The sequence below is a fragment of the Strix aluco genome, chromosome 4, assembly GCF_031877795.1.
Source record: "Strix aluco isolate bStrAlu1 chromosome 4, bStrAlu1.hap1, whole genome shotgun sequence".
Taxonomy (NCBI): Eukaryota; Metazoa; Chordata; class Aves; order Strigiformes; family Strigidae; genus Strix; species Strix aluco.
In genome coordinates this window covers 121,911,345-121,929,680 of record NC_133934.1, presented here as the reverse complement: position 1 = coordinate 121,929,680, position 18,336 = coordinate 121,911,345, and the positions used below count along the sequence as shown (strand labels likewise).

The window sequence follows — 18,336 nt, the reverse complement described above, 5'->3', positions numbered from 1 at the left end:
AAGCAGTGTTGGTCTTTGAATTACATAACTCCTCTTTATTTTTTTAAAGAAGCATTAACATTTTCTGAAGCCTCTTGGCTACTTTTAGTAGGTTAACCAATTTGCTTCAATACAAAAAAACTCACAATGTTCAAAGCTTTGCTACCTTCACCTGTAAGATTCAGTAACAAAAAACCCTAAAGAGAATGAAAGAAGCAGCACAAGGAAACTCAATGTTGGGATACACGTGGTCTTTCTTAGCCTTAGCTGTCCTTATGCAAAAGCCTGCTGGAAAAAAGATGCTCTCTTGGAAGAGCCTCCCACCAACTTCCTCATTTCACATTTCCAAAGCTGTAATACCCAATGTCACGCTACAAAGTTTGGCTATACAAGCTTTGTGCTGCTCTAGCAGTTTTGTTCTGCCCATCTGTAGAGTGTTTCTGTTGGGTGGTTTGAGGTTTTCCTCCCTCTGCTTGGACAACCCCACACATTTCTATAGTAGCTTGGGATCTAAGCTTAGTCTGACAATTGATGGTAAACCACTGCATAGAACAGAGGACAAACTTGACATATACAAAATAAACTGTTGAGATATACTGCCATGCTCAATAGCAACTGGAGCTTCCCCCAGCACTGAGGACTTCATGCCTAGGTAGTCAGCACTACTGGAATCTAGATGGAAGGTAAAGGCAGCAGAGACAGCTAAGAGTTGCATCATCTGCCACGATGAAACAATATTACCACTAACCAAAAATTACAAAGGAGCACTATATGCAAGTTTGTACACATACATCATAGGTGGGAGTTTAGTATCAGTTAAGTTTTGCTAGGATTCAATTTTTTAATCCAGTCTGATCTTGGCAAAAGACAAAACCATCATGCAACAACTAGTAGGGTCCCGCACGTGGAAGAGAGAAGTATGTATTAGTTGCGTAGTGCTGGCATTTGCTGTTGTCTAACCAATTCACCTAGAGGCTAGTCATGCATTTTCAAAAGAACCAGACCTAACAACCCGAGGGATAAAAGTACTCTTTCCATTTCTACTTCTTGGTTGCACCTCTTCAGAAAAGATTTAAACCATTTGTAGATTGCTGCCACTTCTTAGTATCTCACAGTTGATGGTAGCAAATTTAGCACAGAAGTGAAGCGTAAATGTCAAAGAAATACCATATTCATAAAGAAAAAAAGGACATAAACTTTCTTACACCTAAATAACTTGAGTTTTGTGCCCTGTCCTGAAATAAAATACAGCTGCATCTAATTATCACCTGCCCAGAAAGAGAAGGGCTATGAATCAGCTACAAGTCAGGGTCCAAATGGGTAGGACACCAAAACAAAAGGAGGGGAAGAGGCTTACATGCTGGCTGTATTAAACAAAAGACACACCAATCACACAATGGCACTGGTTAGATTTGTGTCCTGAGCTAAGGTTTTTTTTTTTTTTTGAGATTGTCTGGATCACTGAATCACAGAATAGTTTGGACTGGAAGGAACCTGAAAGATCATCTAGTTCTGACCCCCCTGCCATGGGGCAGGGACATCTTCCACTAGACCAGGTTGCCCAAATCATCTGTGGAATGGCTCACTTCTCTCTTTGAAAGCAAACAGGCTTCTGACCTGATCTGAAAAACATATAGGAATTACTCACTGTGAACACAGGACTAAGGTTATTTGTGACCACCAGATCTGATCTACCCACCAAGAACACAACACTGTTATGAGGGATGCACGTAATGGATAAATGCTATTGAAAGAAATAACTCAAGTGTATTTGATCTTTTTATTGAAGTTCATAATATTTTGTGGTTTTGTTCTAATGCAGATTGTAGATACTGGATACTACTGAAGTCATTTACCACCTTAGATTGTCCTTAAAGGAGTATCTGGTATCTCTGAAACCATACTTTTCTAGTATTTACTCACATATTAGGCTTAAAATAAATTGTTTCATCCTGATCAGATCAGTTGACTTCCCTTTAGACATAAAACCGTGCTCTTTGAAAGTTATTTCGCCAGTAACGATATACAGGCTTCAGAAGTTTCTCATCCATCTGTAAAATCATTACTGTAGGATATTTTCACCCATCAACATGCTGGCTCCTCAGAGGATCTCCTTCCCTCTGAAGACCAGGCAAACTTTGATTTTTGACACTTTGCAAGGAATAGGAGGGGAAGAACATATGATAATAACAACAAAGCACAGTATAAAAACCATTTTCCTGCTCAATTAGCACACCAGACAATTTCTCTGGCTCTCCCACGCAGTCCTAGGGGTACGCAGTGTACAGCTCTATGACCAGTGCCAACAGACAGGCCTTGTGAGTAGGAGTTAATTAGACAAAGAGAAAAATCATGGGACCTCTCACCCAATGATTCTTCCCTTCCCAGTTTTTTTCTGTAGGCCATATAAAGATTTAAAAACAGTCCCCAGTCCTACCTTCCATTGTTCATCTAAGAACCGCAGGACTAGAGCAGGAACTTCCCTCAATAATATTTGAGTCTTTTGGGAGATGCAAGCACATGAGAAGCAGTTTTTCACAACTCCAGAGAAGCAAGTGAGCTGGTAACCACTAAAAAAACATTTCTTACGTGTATGATGCACCCCCGCTATGCAAGAGTTGACCACGCTGTCCTGTGCTCCTCCTGCCCTGCTCCTCCCAGCCTCTAACCTTTCTTTTCCAGCCCTCCTGCTTCTTTCTTCTCCCAGCTCTTCACTCCGCATCGGGTATCTACCTTAATGAACAACCATCTTTGAAGGGACAGGCTAGAGGATAACAAATAAGAACTTTAAGCCATGAAATCCATGTCATTGTTTACAGAGAACAGCTTTCTATGAAATACAGCTGTGACTAAATGAGCCAAAAACACGTATCTATCAACTACTTCAGAACACAAATCATTTGTAAACAACATGTCTCATCTCTCCAGGAGCCTAGAAGCAAAACAGTATTTTCAGTCTCTCAACCTCAGGAGAGAATGAGAAAAAGCAGACAGTATGAAAAATATGCTTGACTGAAAAACATTTTTGTTCACTGCTTAAAGCTTCAAATGAAACAGACCCAAATTCTGAAATTCTTTCCTAGAACTAGCATTCAAATGCAGTAACAGATTCTGCATTTGTTGCAGAACATGCAGAACACAGATTCTTCCCATTCATAAAGCTCAGAATTTTTAAGATGATCACCACAGGAACAACATTTTTATCTGCCCTATGATACCAGACAGCAGGGAACTGCACCAGAGATCTGCTGTCATCCTGACTTAATCTATTACAGTTTTTAAAAGATAAATAATACTATGGAATTACTGCACCCTGACTAATACTATCACTACTAGTTCACCTGACTGACTTGGACTTTTTTTTTTTTGTTTCTTGATACATTTTACAGTTGCTCAAAATCAAGACTGAGGCAAGAACTAGTAAACTCTCCCATTTTAACTGGCTACAAAGCATGCAGAACAGGCAAACAAACCGGATCCACCAGCCAGACTAGGCTAGCACACAGATGGTTGACCTAGCAGAGAAGTGACCACCCCTAGGATACCCTAAAGGGCACAAATGCTTTTAAAGTGTCTCAGCATAGTCATACAAAGTATTACACCGGGGCTAGAAAAAAACATCATCTTGCACCTCATTGTGGCAGATATATCCAAAGCCACGCAACGTGCAGCTATGACGAAGTACTGCTATTCAGCAATGGCTATCAGTCCACCCTTTGCTAAAGCAGTTACTGTTCTGTTCAGTTAGCTGCAGTATTCCAAAATGAAAAAATATCCCCTATGCTTTCAACAGCATGTCAAATAAAGATGTCCCCACAAGACAGAAGTAAGTCTCTCAACTTGCATTGCAAAAGGGCCTTGCAATTTCTTCAAATAGAAATGTCTAGAGTGGAAGGGAAGAGGTAAAAAAAAGTTACCCCACACAAAACATACTAATCACAGTTGAGAAGACTGGGAAGCATGAGTGGCAGACTTTGCTTTGGGAATTCAGGGCAAATAATCTGGAAAACAACATTAGCTATGAGTGCCATGAGAACTTATTTTTTCTCTCAAATTTGTTCCTTTTTTCCTATAGTCTGAAATCAGCCTCTTAAGTCATTATTTTCCTGAAGTAAAGAACACTAGTTTTCTTATACACGATTGGTTTGCAAGATGAAAAGTCTGGTGTTTTTATTTTTAAAAACATAGCAAAAATAGTAAAAAGAAAATTACTATGAGGAACTTTTCCAGTAGTACTTAATGATAGTCTCACTCCTACAGCACAAACAATACTAAACAAACTGTTCTCTGCAGTGAAAGGAAAGGAAAATGAGGAATGAGCTAGTTTATGGAGATGTACACTTGAGTGCTGACCATTTTTCAGACCACTTCATGAGGTATTTTTGAGTGGGTATTCAGGACAATATGAAGTTTACAGTGTAAGTGATCAACTTACAAAAACAAGCTGCTTTCCAAGAAAGATCTTGCAAGGAGAGTACAGGAAAATTAGTATTTGACACTTAACTATTGAAAAGAAAAAACTTTTCTGCTCCAAGCCTGGTGTACCATTGTTCTTTCTATCAAAGTTACCATGGAAAGAACAATTAAAACCATTTAAGCTGTCAGTAATCTTAAAATGTTTGTAACAGTTTAAAAAAAAATTTAACCAGAAATCAGCAAATTCTCTAATGGAAAAGCCTTCAGGCATGGCTGATTTTCCTAGTTAGCTGACAAAGAAAATGTTGTGTGTCCAGAATAGATGCACTCACCTGAAAGCACACAAGGAGCAACTGATTTCTGTTCTGATCCCGCAAAAGTGTGTCCTAACATGAGCAACAAGTGGAGAGACACTGAGTGAATGTTCTGAATTCTGTATCACATAAGGAACACCAGGTAAGAGCACGAGGTGGCTCCTTTCAGATAGGCATACCACAACTATGGAAAAAGAGAAAATTGACTCAAAATAATCTAGAAAGCCTTAAAATATAAAAGTTTATTTAGCTACAATATTAAAAAGTACAATATAAAGATATAAAACATAGAAATTCCATAATTAATTCACATGCTAAAAGGATTAACTGACCAGCTGTAAGGAGGAGACTTCATGAAATTTATGGACATCTTAGCCATAAAGGCTATTTCATCAAGTTTCAGACTTGAAATATTGAACAACCATTGCAGAGAACTTGCTCTCCCACATCACCATAACTAGGGAAAAAAAAAAAAAAAAGAAGAAAACCGAAAGAAACAAAGTCAGTGTGTCACCTGTTTCTGGAACATAACAAAGAATGCCATCCTATTCCCTTATCAACTGTAACCACAGGACTCCCACACAACATACTCAATATTTCTTTATATTGTAGAACTGTTAACAATGATGGCAAATGCTTAGGATTACTCCTTGGGAGTTCATCCATTCATCACTGGCCAGCATACTCTATTGCTGGTGGGCAAGCAAGAGGAATTTTTGCCTCCTAGAACATTTAAATGAGAAGCAAAACTAGATTTGCACTAAGATTGATTAGACTACGTCACATAGGCATTTTGTCTTCCACGTTTCAGACAGCTTTACTGCTGCTAACGCAACATGAGAAAAGTTCCAAGTCCTTTACATGGATAAGCTAGATATCTGTTGGCTTTTCACCTGCTACAGCCAATTTCCTGAGCACACAGAATTAAAATAAGCTTAAAAATTCAAAAGGCACTTACTCAATAGTGGAGCACAAAGAGCAGGTAACTGTGTTACAGCAGCTGCAGAGCTTGCTGCAGTTCTGGCAGACGAACTGGTCGCACTGTGTACACACTTCCTTGACATCAGCAGTTCTCACACACGATGAGCAGGCTTTGGAAACTCCCACGGGTGGAACTGCTTGGGAAAGATGCAATTAAGACGAGATGTACTTTAAAGCAAAACAGAGAAAGCACCTGGAAGCTCCAAGGGCGGCAGCGCGGGGTATCCCCGCTCAGCGCTGCGGCCGCGGGTGGCAGCACTTCACTGAACACACTCGCCGGCACCAGCGCGGGGCCCGCTGCTCGAAACTTTGCTGGTGCTTTTTCAGCTCGACGGCAAGACCACTAGGAGATTCTCACGCAGACCACACGCGCAAGAGTTTCTAAATCCGCCAGTGAAGCTCAAATCTAACACTTTCTTTAAAAAAAAAAAAAAAGGCAATACGGAAGAACTACGGAGGGGCACCCCCCGCCCCAACGTTTGCCTGGAAGCCCGGGTGAGGGGGGGCGGAGAGCCGCATCCGCAGCTCGGCCCACGCCACAGCGCCGGGCAGCGCCAGTCGCCCGCCCGCCGCGGGGCCACTCACCCTTCTCCGCGGCGGCGGCGGCGGGGCGCCTCAGCAGTTTCCCGTCGTGGCCGATGAGCAGCTGCCCGCTCCAGCGGCGCCCCGCGCCGCCGTCCTGGGCCTCCCCGCCCGGCTCCGGCGAGCGGGCGACCGCGCAGGTGGCGGCGGGGCCGGCGGGCCAGGCACCCCCCATGTACGCCTGGGCGCCCCTGAAGAGCAGCCGCCGGGTCCTCTCTGCCGGCGGGAGAGGAGAGGAGAGTTAGGGGCGGCTTCCCCTCAGGCCCCGCCGCCACCAGGCCCGGGGGGAAGGCAGCGGCGGCGGGGAGAGGCCTGCGGGGACAGGCCGGGCCCGGCGGGCCGGCGGCCCCGGCGCTCCCCCCGCCCCCGTCCCTGCCGCCGCCTCACCGCAGACCTCCCGCCGGTACTCCTCGCCCCGCACGCCGCGGCTGAGCTCACGCAGCCCCACGCGGGTTTTCAGCTGGAGCGGGGCCGCCTCCCCGAAGGGGCAGGAGCGCTTCGGCATGGCGGGCCCGGCCCGGCGCCGCCTCCAGGGGGCGCCCGCGCCCCGGCGGCGTCATCGCCGCAACCCGGCCAATGGCGGGGCGGGGCGGGGCGGGCGGTGGCGGCGGCGCCTCAGGCCCGGCCGCGGGGACCCGCCCGCTAACACCCCCCCACACCCCCCCACACCCCCCCCCCGGAGGTATTTCGGAGCCGGCACCGCCCGGTTCTGTTCGCGGGGAACCGATCGCTTCGTCTGTAGGAAAATCTCGCTCTGCCGCGCCCCGAGCGCCCGCTGCCGCCCGCCGGGGTGTCCGCGGTGCCCGGCCGGCCCCGCCGCTCCCCCGCCGCCGCTCCCTCACGCGTCTCGACGGACGGCTGGAAGCCCTCTGCTCCCTGCGCCCCGTCCCCGGTGCGAGAAACCCGCCGGGACAAAGCAAAACAAGGTTTTGAAACTCGGGCTTGGCAGTGAACCCTCTCTCCCCGTTAGTGCTTTCGGACTCGCCTTCCTTTCCACAAGTCCCGCGGGTTACGTTTGTGTTCGGCCTCAGCTCGTGCTTCCTAAACTTAAACCACCTGCCAAAGTTTTAGCTGTTTAAATGCGGTAGAACCAACGAAAATGTGCACAAGTGAAAGAATTCAGTTTTTTTAAAAACCTCCACTGGCCAGGGGGGCTCCTCAGCACCTGCTGACAAGAGCCGATTCCCCACTCCTGGTGAGGTTTCGGGGACTGATGCTCAGTTTCAGCCAAGTCATGGAGCTCCCCAAGAATTTCCACTGGCGCTGTGTGACAGGGAATTACTACAATTGGTTTGCTATTTATAGGTAAGTTGTCCAGAGCAGCCTAGGTACCGTTTCATGGATTAAAAGCCTCACGTTCAATTCCAAGAGCACTCATCCTGGTTACTATGTATATTTTGAAAATACATTGTTTTCCTCTGGGCAAACAAGATCTTGATAACTGGTGGTGCAATGTTTTGTGTCATTTGAAGAACGTAATCAGGACAGTTGTGTTTCTTCCAGAGAGGTTTCTGAACTCAGACCTTCGTCTGTATGTACACTACAATTCTGGACAAAATCATAAGCGAGCATAGAAGTGATTTTTCCATCAATGAACGCCAAAACCACGTCTCCGTGAGCTGCTGAACTGCTACTAGTTTGCGGGTAGAACCACACTGATTTCATACAGGTTAATGTGATTTGATTTTTTCTGAATGTAGAGCTGATCAGCCCAGCCTTGTGGTCTGTGGAGTGGAAGCTATGGTTATAATGCACAGTAATTCACAAAAATCCCTTCTGAGCTCCGAAGTCTGACTCCTGCCACACTTCCTTTGCTTTGAGAATTTCTGCTTCTGCTTTTTCCGCATGTACTTGCAAATGCATGCTTAAAGATGTTCAGCAATTTTCCACTGCACATTGAAAACTCACAGTCTTTTCTTTCTCTTAAGGAAATTTTTTTTTTTGGTAAATATTCATTAGATACACACTCTCATGTCCCTGAAGCTCTCTGGGGAATATGGGTGAATCAGAATGTGACCTCAGTCAGACAGAGCCCTGTCAGGATAGAGGGCAGCAGATCACACATGTTTCATTAATATGACACAAGATAAGTGTGGATGGAGCTCGACTGCCTGAGAACTGGATGAAATACAAAGAAAAAAGTTTAAAGCGCTGTTCTGCTTGTGAAGAAGGAGTGCTCTGAAATGCTGATCTCAAAATATGAAGTAGATTTGAAAGTGAGCGGCATGTGCTGCATCAGTGCTGCTGGTGCTGTCACTAAAGGGTAAATTTAAGGGCACTTTCCTTGAGGGCTGATTACATGTGACATGAGCCATTGCCACCCCACTGCATGGCAGATGCAGAAATCTTCTGTTGCAGATATCTGAGTCAGCCTCAGGTGGTGACATCTTTTAATTGCTTTGCAAGCCTCAACCTTAACAACATCTGTTACTGATCAGCTATTTCCTATTTGTAAGCTACAGAGGCAAAATAATTGTCTGGTCTGTATCAGCATATGGACAGGGAGGGAACTGGTTCATCTGCCAGTCTGTTGACTTGCTACCCAACAGAATGATTCTGAGTATTTTATTAGTTTATAGCAGTAAGCCTTGAGGAAGATCCACTGGTGATTTGGAAGTAGAAGAAAGGCTGAGATCTGATCTGGTGAAGCTTGCTGTCATTGAGCGTTCATGAAAATTAATGCTGACAGTTTCCCAGGTTAGTTAATGAGATTGTGTGTTATGTTACGCAGCTTCTGAATGTGAAAAAGTAACCCAAACGAATCCCAAACCACTAATGGTAATTGTGAAATACGATGATTTTGGTTTATCCTTGAAAACGTGTTTATGAAAGAAAGCAGAGAACAAAAAATTTCTTGCTATTTGCTTCTCCTGTGCCTGTGTGACTATTACAGAGAAATTGCCTGGCTGATAGCTTTGTCACTTACGGAACAAAGAAAAATTGCATTTCATTTTTTTTCAATAGTTTCCACTTTCAGTAAGCAAATTTAAAGAGCAAAACGGACTGTGCTCACTAAGTCTGTCTTTCCTAATATTCTGTTTCTACCAGTGCTTCAAGAAAGTCAGGGCAGATGCACGAGGACTGTAGCCATAGTTTGCCTTCATTTGTTCTAGCAGTTTAGAGTTCAGAAATTTTCTGAGACAAAATTCCATTAGGATCTTAATGTGTAATAATTGTCAGGAGGCCCACTCTTCAGTAATTTGTCCGGTCCCCTTCTCAAAACTGGTAATGTTTAAATTCTTATTTTGACTAGCAAGGTCTATAACTTAGCAATATATTATTTTTAAAAAATGCTTCATCAGGTTTGTTTTCAGTTTGCCAGTTCTTAATTTCCTTGGGTGTCTCCTATGTCTGGTTTTATAAAAAATAATGAATAACCATTCCCTATTGTCTCTGAATAACATCCATGACTATAAAGACATCTGCTATATCACCCTCCTTCATCTTTTATTCAAGCCAAAATATTTTGTCACGTTCCTTTGCAGCGTGTCCTGATCCATATCACCTGTGCCACATCCCGGTGCGTGGCACAGGAAGCCCCGAATGTGCACTGTTGCTCTGGAGAGCGACTGGGGTGCGTGGGGAGGGAGCCCTGGGTGCCCCAAGAGCTCTGGGCAGTGGGGGACTAGGCAGCCGAGTGCCCCCAGCAAACCTAAGCTGCAGGGTACAGGCAGCCTCAGGTGTCCTTTTCCGTACCTCTCACAGTCTCTAACGTCCTTCCTGAAGCTGGGTGGCCAGCGCAGCAGCTGTGGGCACGCTATGCATCTGGACAGCACAAATCTAAAGGTGTTTCCTTCTTGGTCCCTTCCCTAATAATTCCTAACATCTGATTTGTCATTTTGATGACTGCTGAAGTACCAAACCGATGCTTTCAGGAGACTATTCATAAATGGTTCACAGCATCACTCCCCTGAGTGCTGATCACTTCATTCAGAACCCATCACTCTATGTATATCACTGAGGTTATTATTCCCTGACGTGTAACTGCGTACTTACAACACTGCCAATTTATTGCCTGTTTGGTATAGTGACAGCCTTGAAAATACACAGCAGTAGCTCTTCCCAGCTGGCTTTTGGATTTGACTTTTAACAATAATGCAGGAAACACCGATACCTTGCTGCTCATCTCCCTTCCTCAGAGTACTTTTAAATACATTAAATTGCCAGAAGCTTCCTGAGGTTTACTGATATACAAAAATCACAGACAGCATAAATCACAGACATTGCAAATCAAGACTGGATGCTTTCTTAAAAGGAAGAGAATTTACAAGCTTGGAAAAGAACAAATGGGTTAAATTTTGCCTTCTGCTTTAGGCAGCATCAGACAAAATATCCACGATGGCTGATTTGGCTTTGTGAATCTAAATATTCACCAGTCTTCTTCCCCTCTATGCCTTGTTTTGCAAGCAACCTTTATCCATTTACTGTAACAAGTTAAAGTGTTCCATTTTAGGAACAGATGGCAGATAAACAGCAATCCAGGAGGTGATTATATTAGCTTTTAAACAAATGCCTAATAGGTTCCTATAAGCATTGGAAGGGCCTTAAAAATACTTTGTCTTTCTCTCCAGCCTCACTTATACCAAAGCCCTTCCCTCCATGCACTTGTAGTAAAAAATTCCCATTTATTCTATTCTTTATTAGGCCATTAGAAATAAATTGAAACACAATACCTAGAGGTGGGACTCTGTCTCTTATACCACTTTAAATAAGGAGTTTCCTTAATGATTCCTCTCAGTTTGTATTGATATAAAAAGAGTGGATTTTGGCCAACAACTCACTGTTTTTTTTTCTAACGTTTTCATGCTAAAATAGTGAAAGGAATATTCTGGAAATTCTTTTAAGTGGAATATATATTATAGTGGCTGATGTAGTTGGCCGTGCGCCAGCATGCAGCCTGTGCTAAATCAGCTGGACCACCAGGATGCTCACACATCCTCGGCGTGGGACTGAAGTAAAGCACCGTGCCCCGTGCACTCAGCTCTGCAATATGGACTTGAAGATACAAAAAAACCCCCTTGAATAAACCTGTTTGTGCTAGAATGGCTCGGGGCCATTTCCTTTCTTCTGTCCTCTTTTCTTTTCATATAGTACTGTAGTCACAGCCAGCCTGAACAGACAACGTGTTTAAAACTCAGACCAAAGGGCTACACATGGTTCAGATGTTACCTATTCGCAAGCGCATGTCTTTTTACTATGACTTGTTAGCAACAGAGTTCATGCCCTCATCTTGATGAGTTGGTTTGCGCATCAAAAAACGTTTCATAAGCCAGTGATGTGCAGGATTAAGGGCTGGCTCTTGAAGTATACTGCTGTTAAACCAAAGTTCTGCCATCTTGGCACATCAGCCAGTATTCACTCTTAAATTAGCATGGCGTGGTTGAATTTCATAGCATGTTACTATTCTGTCAGCTATGAGCTACATCAGTTCTCCTCAGTAGATCAAAACACTCAGAGGTCTCACTTATATTAGAGGGCACTCTCAAGACTATAAATTCCTTTTGCTGTTGCAAAGATGTTATTGTTCTGGTGTGCAGGGTTTACAAAGGAGCTGCTTTGTCCAGGTTTTTTTTTTATGGCTCTTGTTCCTGCCCTTTCCAGTTGTGTGGCTTCATTTCTGCTGCACAGTTTCCTTTTATTTTTCCTCTTTCCAGATTATTTTAATCTATCAAGAAAAAAGGAAATTGAGCTCTGACAGTGATAACTGTCATCCTTGACCTAATGTGCTGCCACGGTGTTCTGGTTTCTCATTTAATACTAGGTGGTTGTCCAAAGAACTCCTTAAATCTGTGTCCAAATGATGCTATTCGATTATTCAATGTGGATTTACCTGGTAGAGGTTACAGGTAGCTCTGTCCTTTCACCAGCCCCACACAGTACAGGACATGTCCCTCACATGGCATGGGAAGGGCTGGGCAAAACCTTCCCCTCTTCGCGTTGCAGCTGCATCCAGCCCTGGTCTTGTTATTTTGTTGTGGAAATGAATCTTTGCTTCAAGACAGCTTTGTATGTTGTGCCTCACATGCTCGCCTTTATCCCCTCCCTGAAGCAGCCGTTTAGCTGGAATAGCTCAAGTTACATCCATTCAGCTGGCAAAGAACCTGGTTCTCTGCACTCACCATGTCTAACAAACGATTCCCCAGCAGCAGCCCACAATGTGTGTTTATTTTAAATATGTGGGGCTGTATTGTCAGTCCTGGATAGAGATCTCTGTCCAGAAAACAGAAGCTGCACAGACCCCATGCAAGTCCCTGAATGTTGCCAGGATAACATGCCACAGCTACAGGAACCATCACTAGGGCCAATGTGGAAATTTTGTTAGTACAAGTTTTTTTGATTGATATCTGTTTACACTGGGAAGTCTTGAAGGCACTCATTCTCTTTGCTCTCTGCTGAGCAGTTTGGACGAGTGGTGTGATATCAGCTATAAAAGTAGTGTTCAGTCCTAGGCCTGCCATCCAGGGTGTAAATTAATAGAATGAGACTTTTTTTTGTGCTGCTGGCGTGTTTCCCCGGGCTGGAAATCATCAATACATTTTGTGTAGGGCTCAGACTTCCATCAGTACCAGCTCTGGTATTTTAATTATGTAGTCTGGTGCAAATCAATCTCTAATAGACAAAATGTCTTATCCCATTTGTAATGCCTTAACTAGCTAACATCTTTTATTTCTCCCACTTGACCACTTTTTCATGTATATTAAAATGTGTTATAACTTATTCTATATATTCATGCTCAGTACATTCCTGCCATTTATATGCATTCATCTTTTTTCTTTTCTTTTTTTTTTTTTTTCCTGCTCTCCTGGTTTCAGTGGAATAGAGCTAATTTTCCTTCTTTGTAGCTAGAATAGTGCTGTGTTTTTGATTCAGTATGGGATTTGATATGAGAAGAATGGTGATAATACACTGATGTATTTAGTTGTTGCTAAGAAATCAAGGACTTTTCAACTTCCCACGTCCTGCTAGCGTGCAGGTGCACACAAAGCTGGGAGGGAGCACAGCCAGAGCAACAGACCCAAACTGGTCAATGAAATATTCCATATCATCTAACGTCATGCTCAGTATATAGCTGAGGGATGGCCGGGAAGCCCTGGCTCTTCTGGGACTCTGGTTTTGGGATTTTCTGTCCTCTGGGATCACTACCTGGGAACAGGCTGGGCATTGGTTGGTGGGTGGTGAGCACTTGCATTGTGCACCACTCATTTGTATATTTTATTATTACTATTATTATTATCATTATTATTTCAAATTTTATTTAATTTCAATTATTACGTTGTTTTTATCTCAACCTATGACTCTCCTTACCTTTACCCCTCCAATTCCCTTTCCCATCCCTCAAGCACGGGAGGGTGTCTGCCTGCCGTCCGGGTTTAAACCATGACACCCACATGAGAATTTCAGAGAAGATATTGGTGTGACATAATCATATCTTCTTTTCTTCTGTTTTATCTTTTCTGTCTGCAAGATCCGGAAGATCTCCAGATTGATGGTGAAGGTGTTCAGTATTGCCTGTTTCTCATACCGATTCTTTATTACTGCCCAAACTCTAGGAAGGACTACCTATATATACAAATACACCACCACTGAAACTGGTGCAAATATAAAACTGTAATATTGGCATTGAATAACTGAATGAATAATGGGGAGAGTAGCCTGACAATTCCTCCTAGCTATTCAAAATTCACGGCCCTCTAGTGTTTTTCCCAGACACCAGTCGTTCTTTTGGCCAAGTTCAGCACCCACCACATGAGTTTGCTGGTGTTTTTTTCCAACTTCAGTTCTTCTGGCAAAGTTGGGGATGCTTCTTTGTCCAGCCCCATATTTATTTCAGTACCCAATACAGGCAAGCAGACATCACTGAAAGTACATTCTTATTTTTTCTGCAGAATGTATACACTTAAGATCAGTGGACCACATCCTCAGGAAATGGGGTTGATGTCTTAGTTACCTTTTCCAGTAATCTTTAGAAGCTACAGATAGAAACTTAACACTGTTTCGGAATGGCAAGGCAAACCTTTTGTGAACTTACTCAGTAAATATCTTCAGACTATATTTTATCTCACATAGACATGATTATGGCCCTGGTGGTACAAACTGCATTCCTGAATTCTGAAAGAATGGCTCTATGCAATTGCAGGGCAGGAAGGAATGCTTCTAATAACCTTTCAAGTTGAGAGTGGTATTTTATTATCTGAGAAATGAAAAGGTAATACTTTTAAAGGAGGCAGTGAAAAAATTATGCTGACAACCAGAGGGTTAATAGTCTAGACTCAATAGTTTGCAAGACTTCAGCAACGTTTTCAAGGAAAGGCTCGCTGAAAACATGGAGGTAAATGCAAAATGGGATAAAATGCAAAATGGACTTAAAAATAGATGATCCCTGAGTAGCTTGGATAATGGCTGATTTTATGGACAAAGGAAATGCAGTGGTTATAATCTACTTAGACTTCATTAAGCTTTTGATATAGAACCATACAGGGAATAATTAGTAATTTGTTAGGGATTAGTATAAAGTGAACAAAGAACTGGATAAGGGGAGATGGAATGGCTGATGTTCAAAAGCTGTGTCTATATTAGCAAGCAGTGCAGCACTACAGGAACAAATACGCCAGGTAGTTGGTGCTCAGGACCCAGTATCACACTGTAGGTGGAGGGTTGCTTCTGACCAGCTCTTGTCTGGTCCCATGGACCAAACTCTGAGTAGCGTCTGGAGCACAGTGGGGGGCACTGCTGGAGAGCATCTCTTGCTTAGCTTCATCTGAACAGAAACCAGTTTCCACGCTGGCTGCACTACTTCGTAGTGCAAATCAAAGTGTGGAACAGTGGTAACAGTCACTGCAATCATGATGAAGCTACCACAAGGGCACAGCCTCAATCGCTGGAACAATTAAAGCAGAATAAAATTGAGTATGAAATGCAAAGTTCAAAATTTGAGCTGCATTGCCCATTTTTGATGCTATAGGATGCTAACTAATCAGTAAAGTTGTAACCGTAGTACTGACGTACACGTGACAGTGCACTGGGAGTGTAGCTAGTCTTATCTGTAGCAAGACAAATTCTTGAAACAAGAATGTCACATCATCTCCCCAGTTCTTTTCTTCTTCACCCATTCACTAAGAATACAAAACATGCCATTACAATGGATGCCAGTGGACATTTAGTACGAATCAGTGGTACTACTCACCAACACGAGTAATGGGAAATACCTTCCCTCCATCTCCTGGCCATCATCCTCCTTGTATAGCCCAGCAGGCCATCTGCTTTATTCAAGATGCAAGTGCATTGTTGGCTCATATTCACCCTGGCATCTGCTGTAAACCTCAGGTCCTTTTTGGAAGAGCTGCTCCTTAGTCAGGTGCTTCCCAATCTATTTTGAGACATGGGGAACCCTGTGCTTCTTCCTGAGCTTCATGAGCTTTCCGTTGCTCAGCCCTCACCTTACCAAGGTCTTTGACATTTGTTGTCAGCCAGTTCAGAATTCACAACTCAGAGGACAGGTTTCCATTCATGGTAGAGTGCTGCACTATTTTAAGAATCTCGGTGGAAACGTAACTCTAAATACAATAGTTTTGTAACTGGGAATTTCCTCTTCAAAAGCAAACACCACCACGAAACACCTTTTTATGATAGCGACTGGTAATACACTGTATTTACCAAGTTTGTAATTTTGTCAGACTCACCAAAGATTGACTCCAGCACCCCTTGCATGGGACCATCTCCATTTACAAGCCAGCCAGGCTTCCACAAACCTCAGCAGCAAACACCATTTCCACACATTTGAAGAATTAGGCCCAGTTAGCATTAGCAATTTTGTCTCATATAGGGGAAGATGAAGATGGATACAGCCACCTCTGCTGTAAGGGCACATATAGCTGACTGTATTCTGCAGTCCTTAAGTAAACATGTCTCCAGTGCTTCTGCCCAGGGTATTTTAAGAATTTCAGCAAACACCTAAACCATCTGAAGTGCTCTGCCACTTATCAAGCACTGTAAAGGTACCTCCTGAAACCTAACACTGTTGTGTGGGACACTATTTACAGGCCTGTAATGTAAACTCTGGTGTATGTACTTGAAGGTAATACCTGTCAAAGGAAGGGTATGTTATCTCAAGACTGCGAAAACATTCAAATACACTAGTGTTATTTTTTTCCTGACAAAGACATTTCCTTGCCAAAGACATTTTTGTAGACTGTTAAAATTTGTACTGTTTCCAATCACTGAAAAATGCAGCTCTGCTGCTGCCCAAAATTTTCTACATTAAAGGAAGCTATAAAGTGTGCTTACAGAAGACCTTCTTTCCTGGTTTTTTGTTGTTTTTTTTTTTTTTTTTTACAGTCTCATAGGGCTGATGGATAAATATTTGATGCACAGTCACTACTCCAGAAATGTACAGATATTAATGACACATGAAGATATCTTAGAACAACTAATTTCCTGTAAGTATATATAAGAGATTAAAAGGCAAAATCTTGAAATCCTTATTTCAACTTCACTTCTTTAATGACTCACTCTATGGCTGACATCTACGTGGATAATTTTTTACTTTAAATTTGAGCAATATGTAAGGGTTCAGCCAGCCCCATCCAAGAGTAAAAGGTGTCTTTTACTGAAGGTCCTTTGTGATGGACCTGTGATTTGGGAAGGAGAGAACCATTTCCTACCTCCCTGGAGCAGGCTGTACAATACCACTTCTCTCACACCACGAATCCCATGCAGCACTGCAATGGTCAGGCAGGCTCCATGCCTCAGGCATCCTCTTTTTCATTGGCAACACAGATCTAATAAAGAAACAAAACCAGCACTAACAAACTCATTTAAATTAGTAGCCAACAAAATCCACATGCTATTCCCCTAATAGAGTGTCTATACCACAAACAGGGACTTCTTCTAAAGATACAGATGGCTGGAGCTGATTTTTCTGTCTTGCCTGATGCCTAGTTAAAAGGGTGATGTCAGCTCATCCTTTTTGCAAACATCCAGCACTTGAAACCAGCTCTCTGATGGATATGTTACTGTAAAGGAAGCTGGGCCACTTCCACAAGGAATAAGGAGTGGGCTAGACCTTGACCTTCTAGTAAAGTATTACTAGAAGAGGGTAGGGGCAGGAAAGTCATCTATTAATTGCAGCTCTTCAAAGGCAAGACAAGTCACAGTCTTCCCATTTTTACCAGGCTATCTTCTTTCCTCCCTCTCAATCATAAGACTCAGATCTCCAGGGAACAGACAACAGATGGACCAGTAACAAACCAGTGTTTTCCCAGTGGGTAATTTCAGCAAAGAGAGACTCCCTCAGTTGTTTTGTTTTTTGTTTTTTTTTTTTTCCCCTTGAGCATTGCCAGCATCACATAGAGTTAGATGAAACTGCTTCAGATGCTTTGGCTACCAAAGACCATTCTACATAAATTTATATATATAACTGATACAAAGGAAATGAAGCAACACTAGTTGACTAGCAGAGCAGTTCTCATATGCTCTCAGACATTACCCTTAACTGTGTATTAACCTGCTGTCATTCAGTTCACTCACCTGCTGTTCCAGGCTCCTTTTCAAACATATGAGAAAAAGAGTGATTTCTATAAGGGCTTCTGAAAGCCCTAACAGTACTTATCTGAAGCCCACTCATGTTTTAGAGGTGGTATTTATCTGAGCCAGTATCTACTTTGCCTTTCTCACAGGGTGCTGTTGATAGAGAACTATATGAAGTTCACGGCAGTTGTTCTGAGCCAGCTGGTATAGCAAGAACATTTTTGCATATATTAGAAAATTCTTTTTTACTTCGTAAAACCATTGTTCACTCAGGTGAGCTAACTAAAGAGGACTACCCATGAATCCCCAGTGGTAAAGGTGGATTCTGCTCAGTTTGTAAGTGGGAAAGTGTGACAGTTTATAGAATATGTAAAAAAAGGTCAAACACTCAGAATTCATGGATTTAAAGAAAATATCCATTTATTCAATAATGCTGCTAATTATTTTTTTAAATCCATGAAATATGGAACCAGGTTTCTGTATGAAGTGTATTGTGTTAAAAAAAAAAAAAAGAGAGATAAATAGAGACCAAGCACTG

General features: G+C 42.9%; 1 protein-coding gene across 3 annotated transcripts; it reads right to left on the bottom strand.

Moving 5' to 3' along the window:
- Positions 1 to 4,787: 4,787 nt before the first annotated feature.
- SIVA1 (SIVA1 apoptosis inducing factor) lies at positions 4,788 to 6,800 on the bottom strand. 3 transcript variants are annotated; one of them, XR_012622853.1, is made up of 5 exons: positions 6,660 to 6,800; positions 6,276 to 6,488; positions 5,668 to 5,827; positions 5,042 to 5,166; positions 4,788 to 4,893 (listed from the first exon to the last, which is right to left on the bottom strand). XR_012622853.1 is itself a non-coding variant. In XM_074820896.1 (4 exons), the coding sequence occupies exons 1-4, from the start codon at positions 6,775 to 6,777 to the stop codon at positions 5,109 to 5,111; spliced, it is 549 nt and encodes a 182-aa protein (XP_074676997.1). In that variant the 5' UTR covers positions 6,778 to 6,800; the 3' UTR covers positions 4,928 to 5,108. The 3 variants fall into 3 exon arrangements, 2 of the variants coding, with proteins under 2 accessions (XP_074676997.1, XP_074676998.1); XM_074820896.1 differs by lacking the exon at positions 4,788 to 4,893 and having other exon boundaries at positions 4,928 to 5,166; XM_074820897.1 differs by lacking the exon at positions 4,788 to 4,893 and having other exon boundaries at positions 4,928 to 5,166; positions 5,668 to 5,824.
- Positions 6,801 to 18,336: the final 11,536 nt, after the last annotated feature.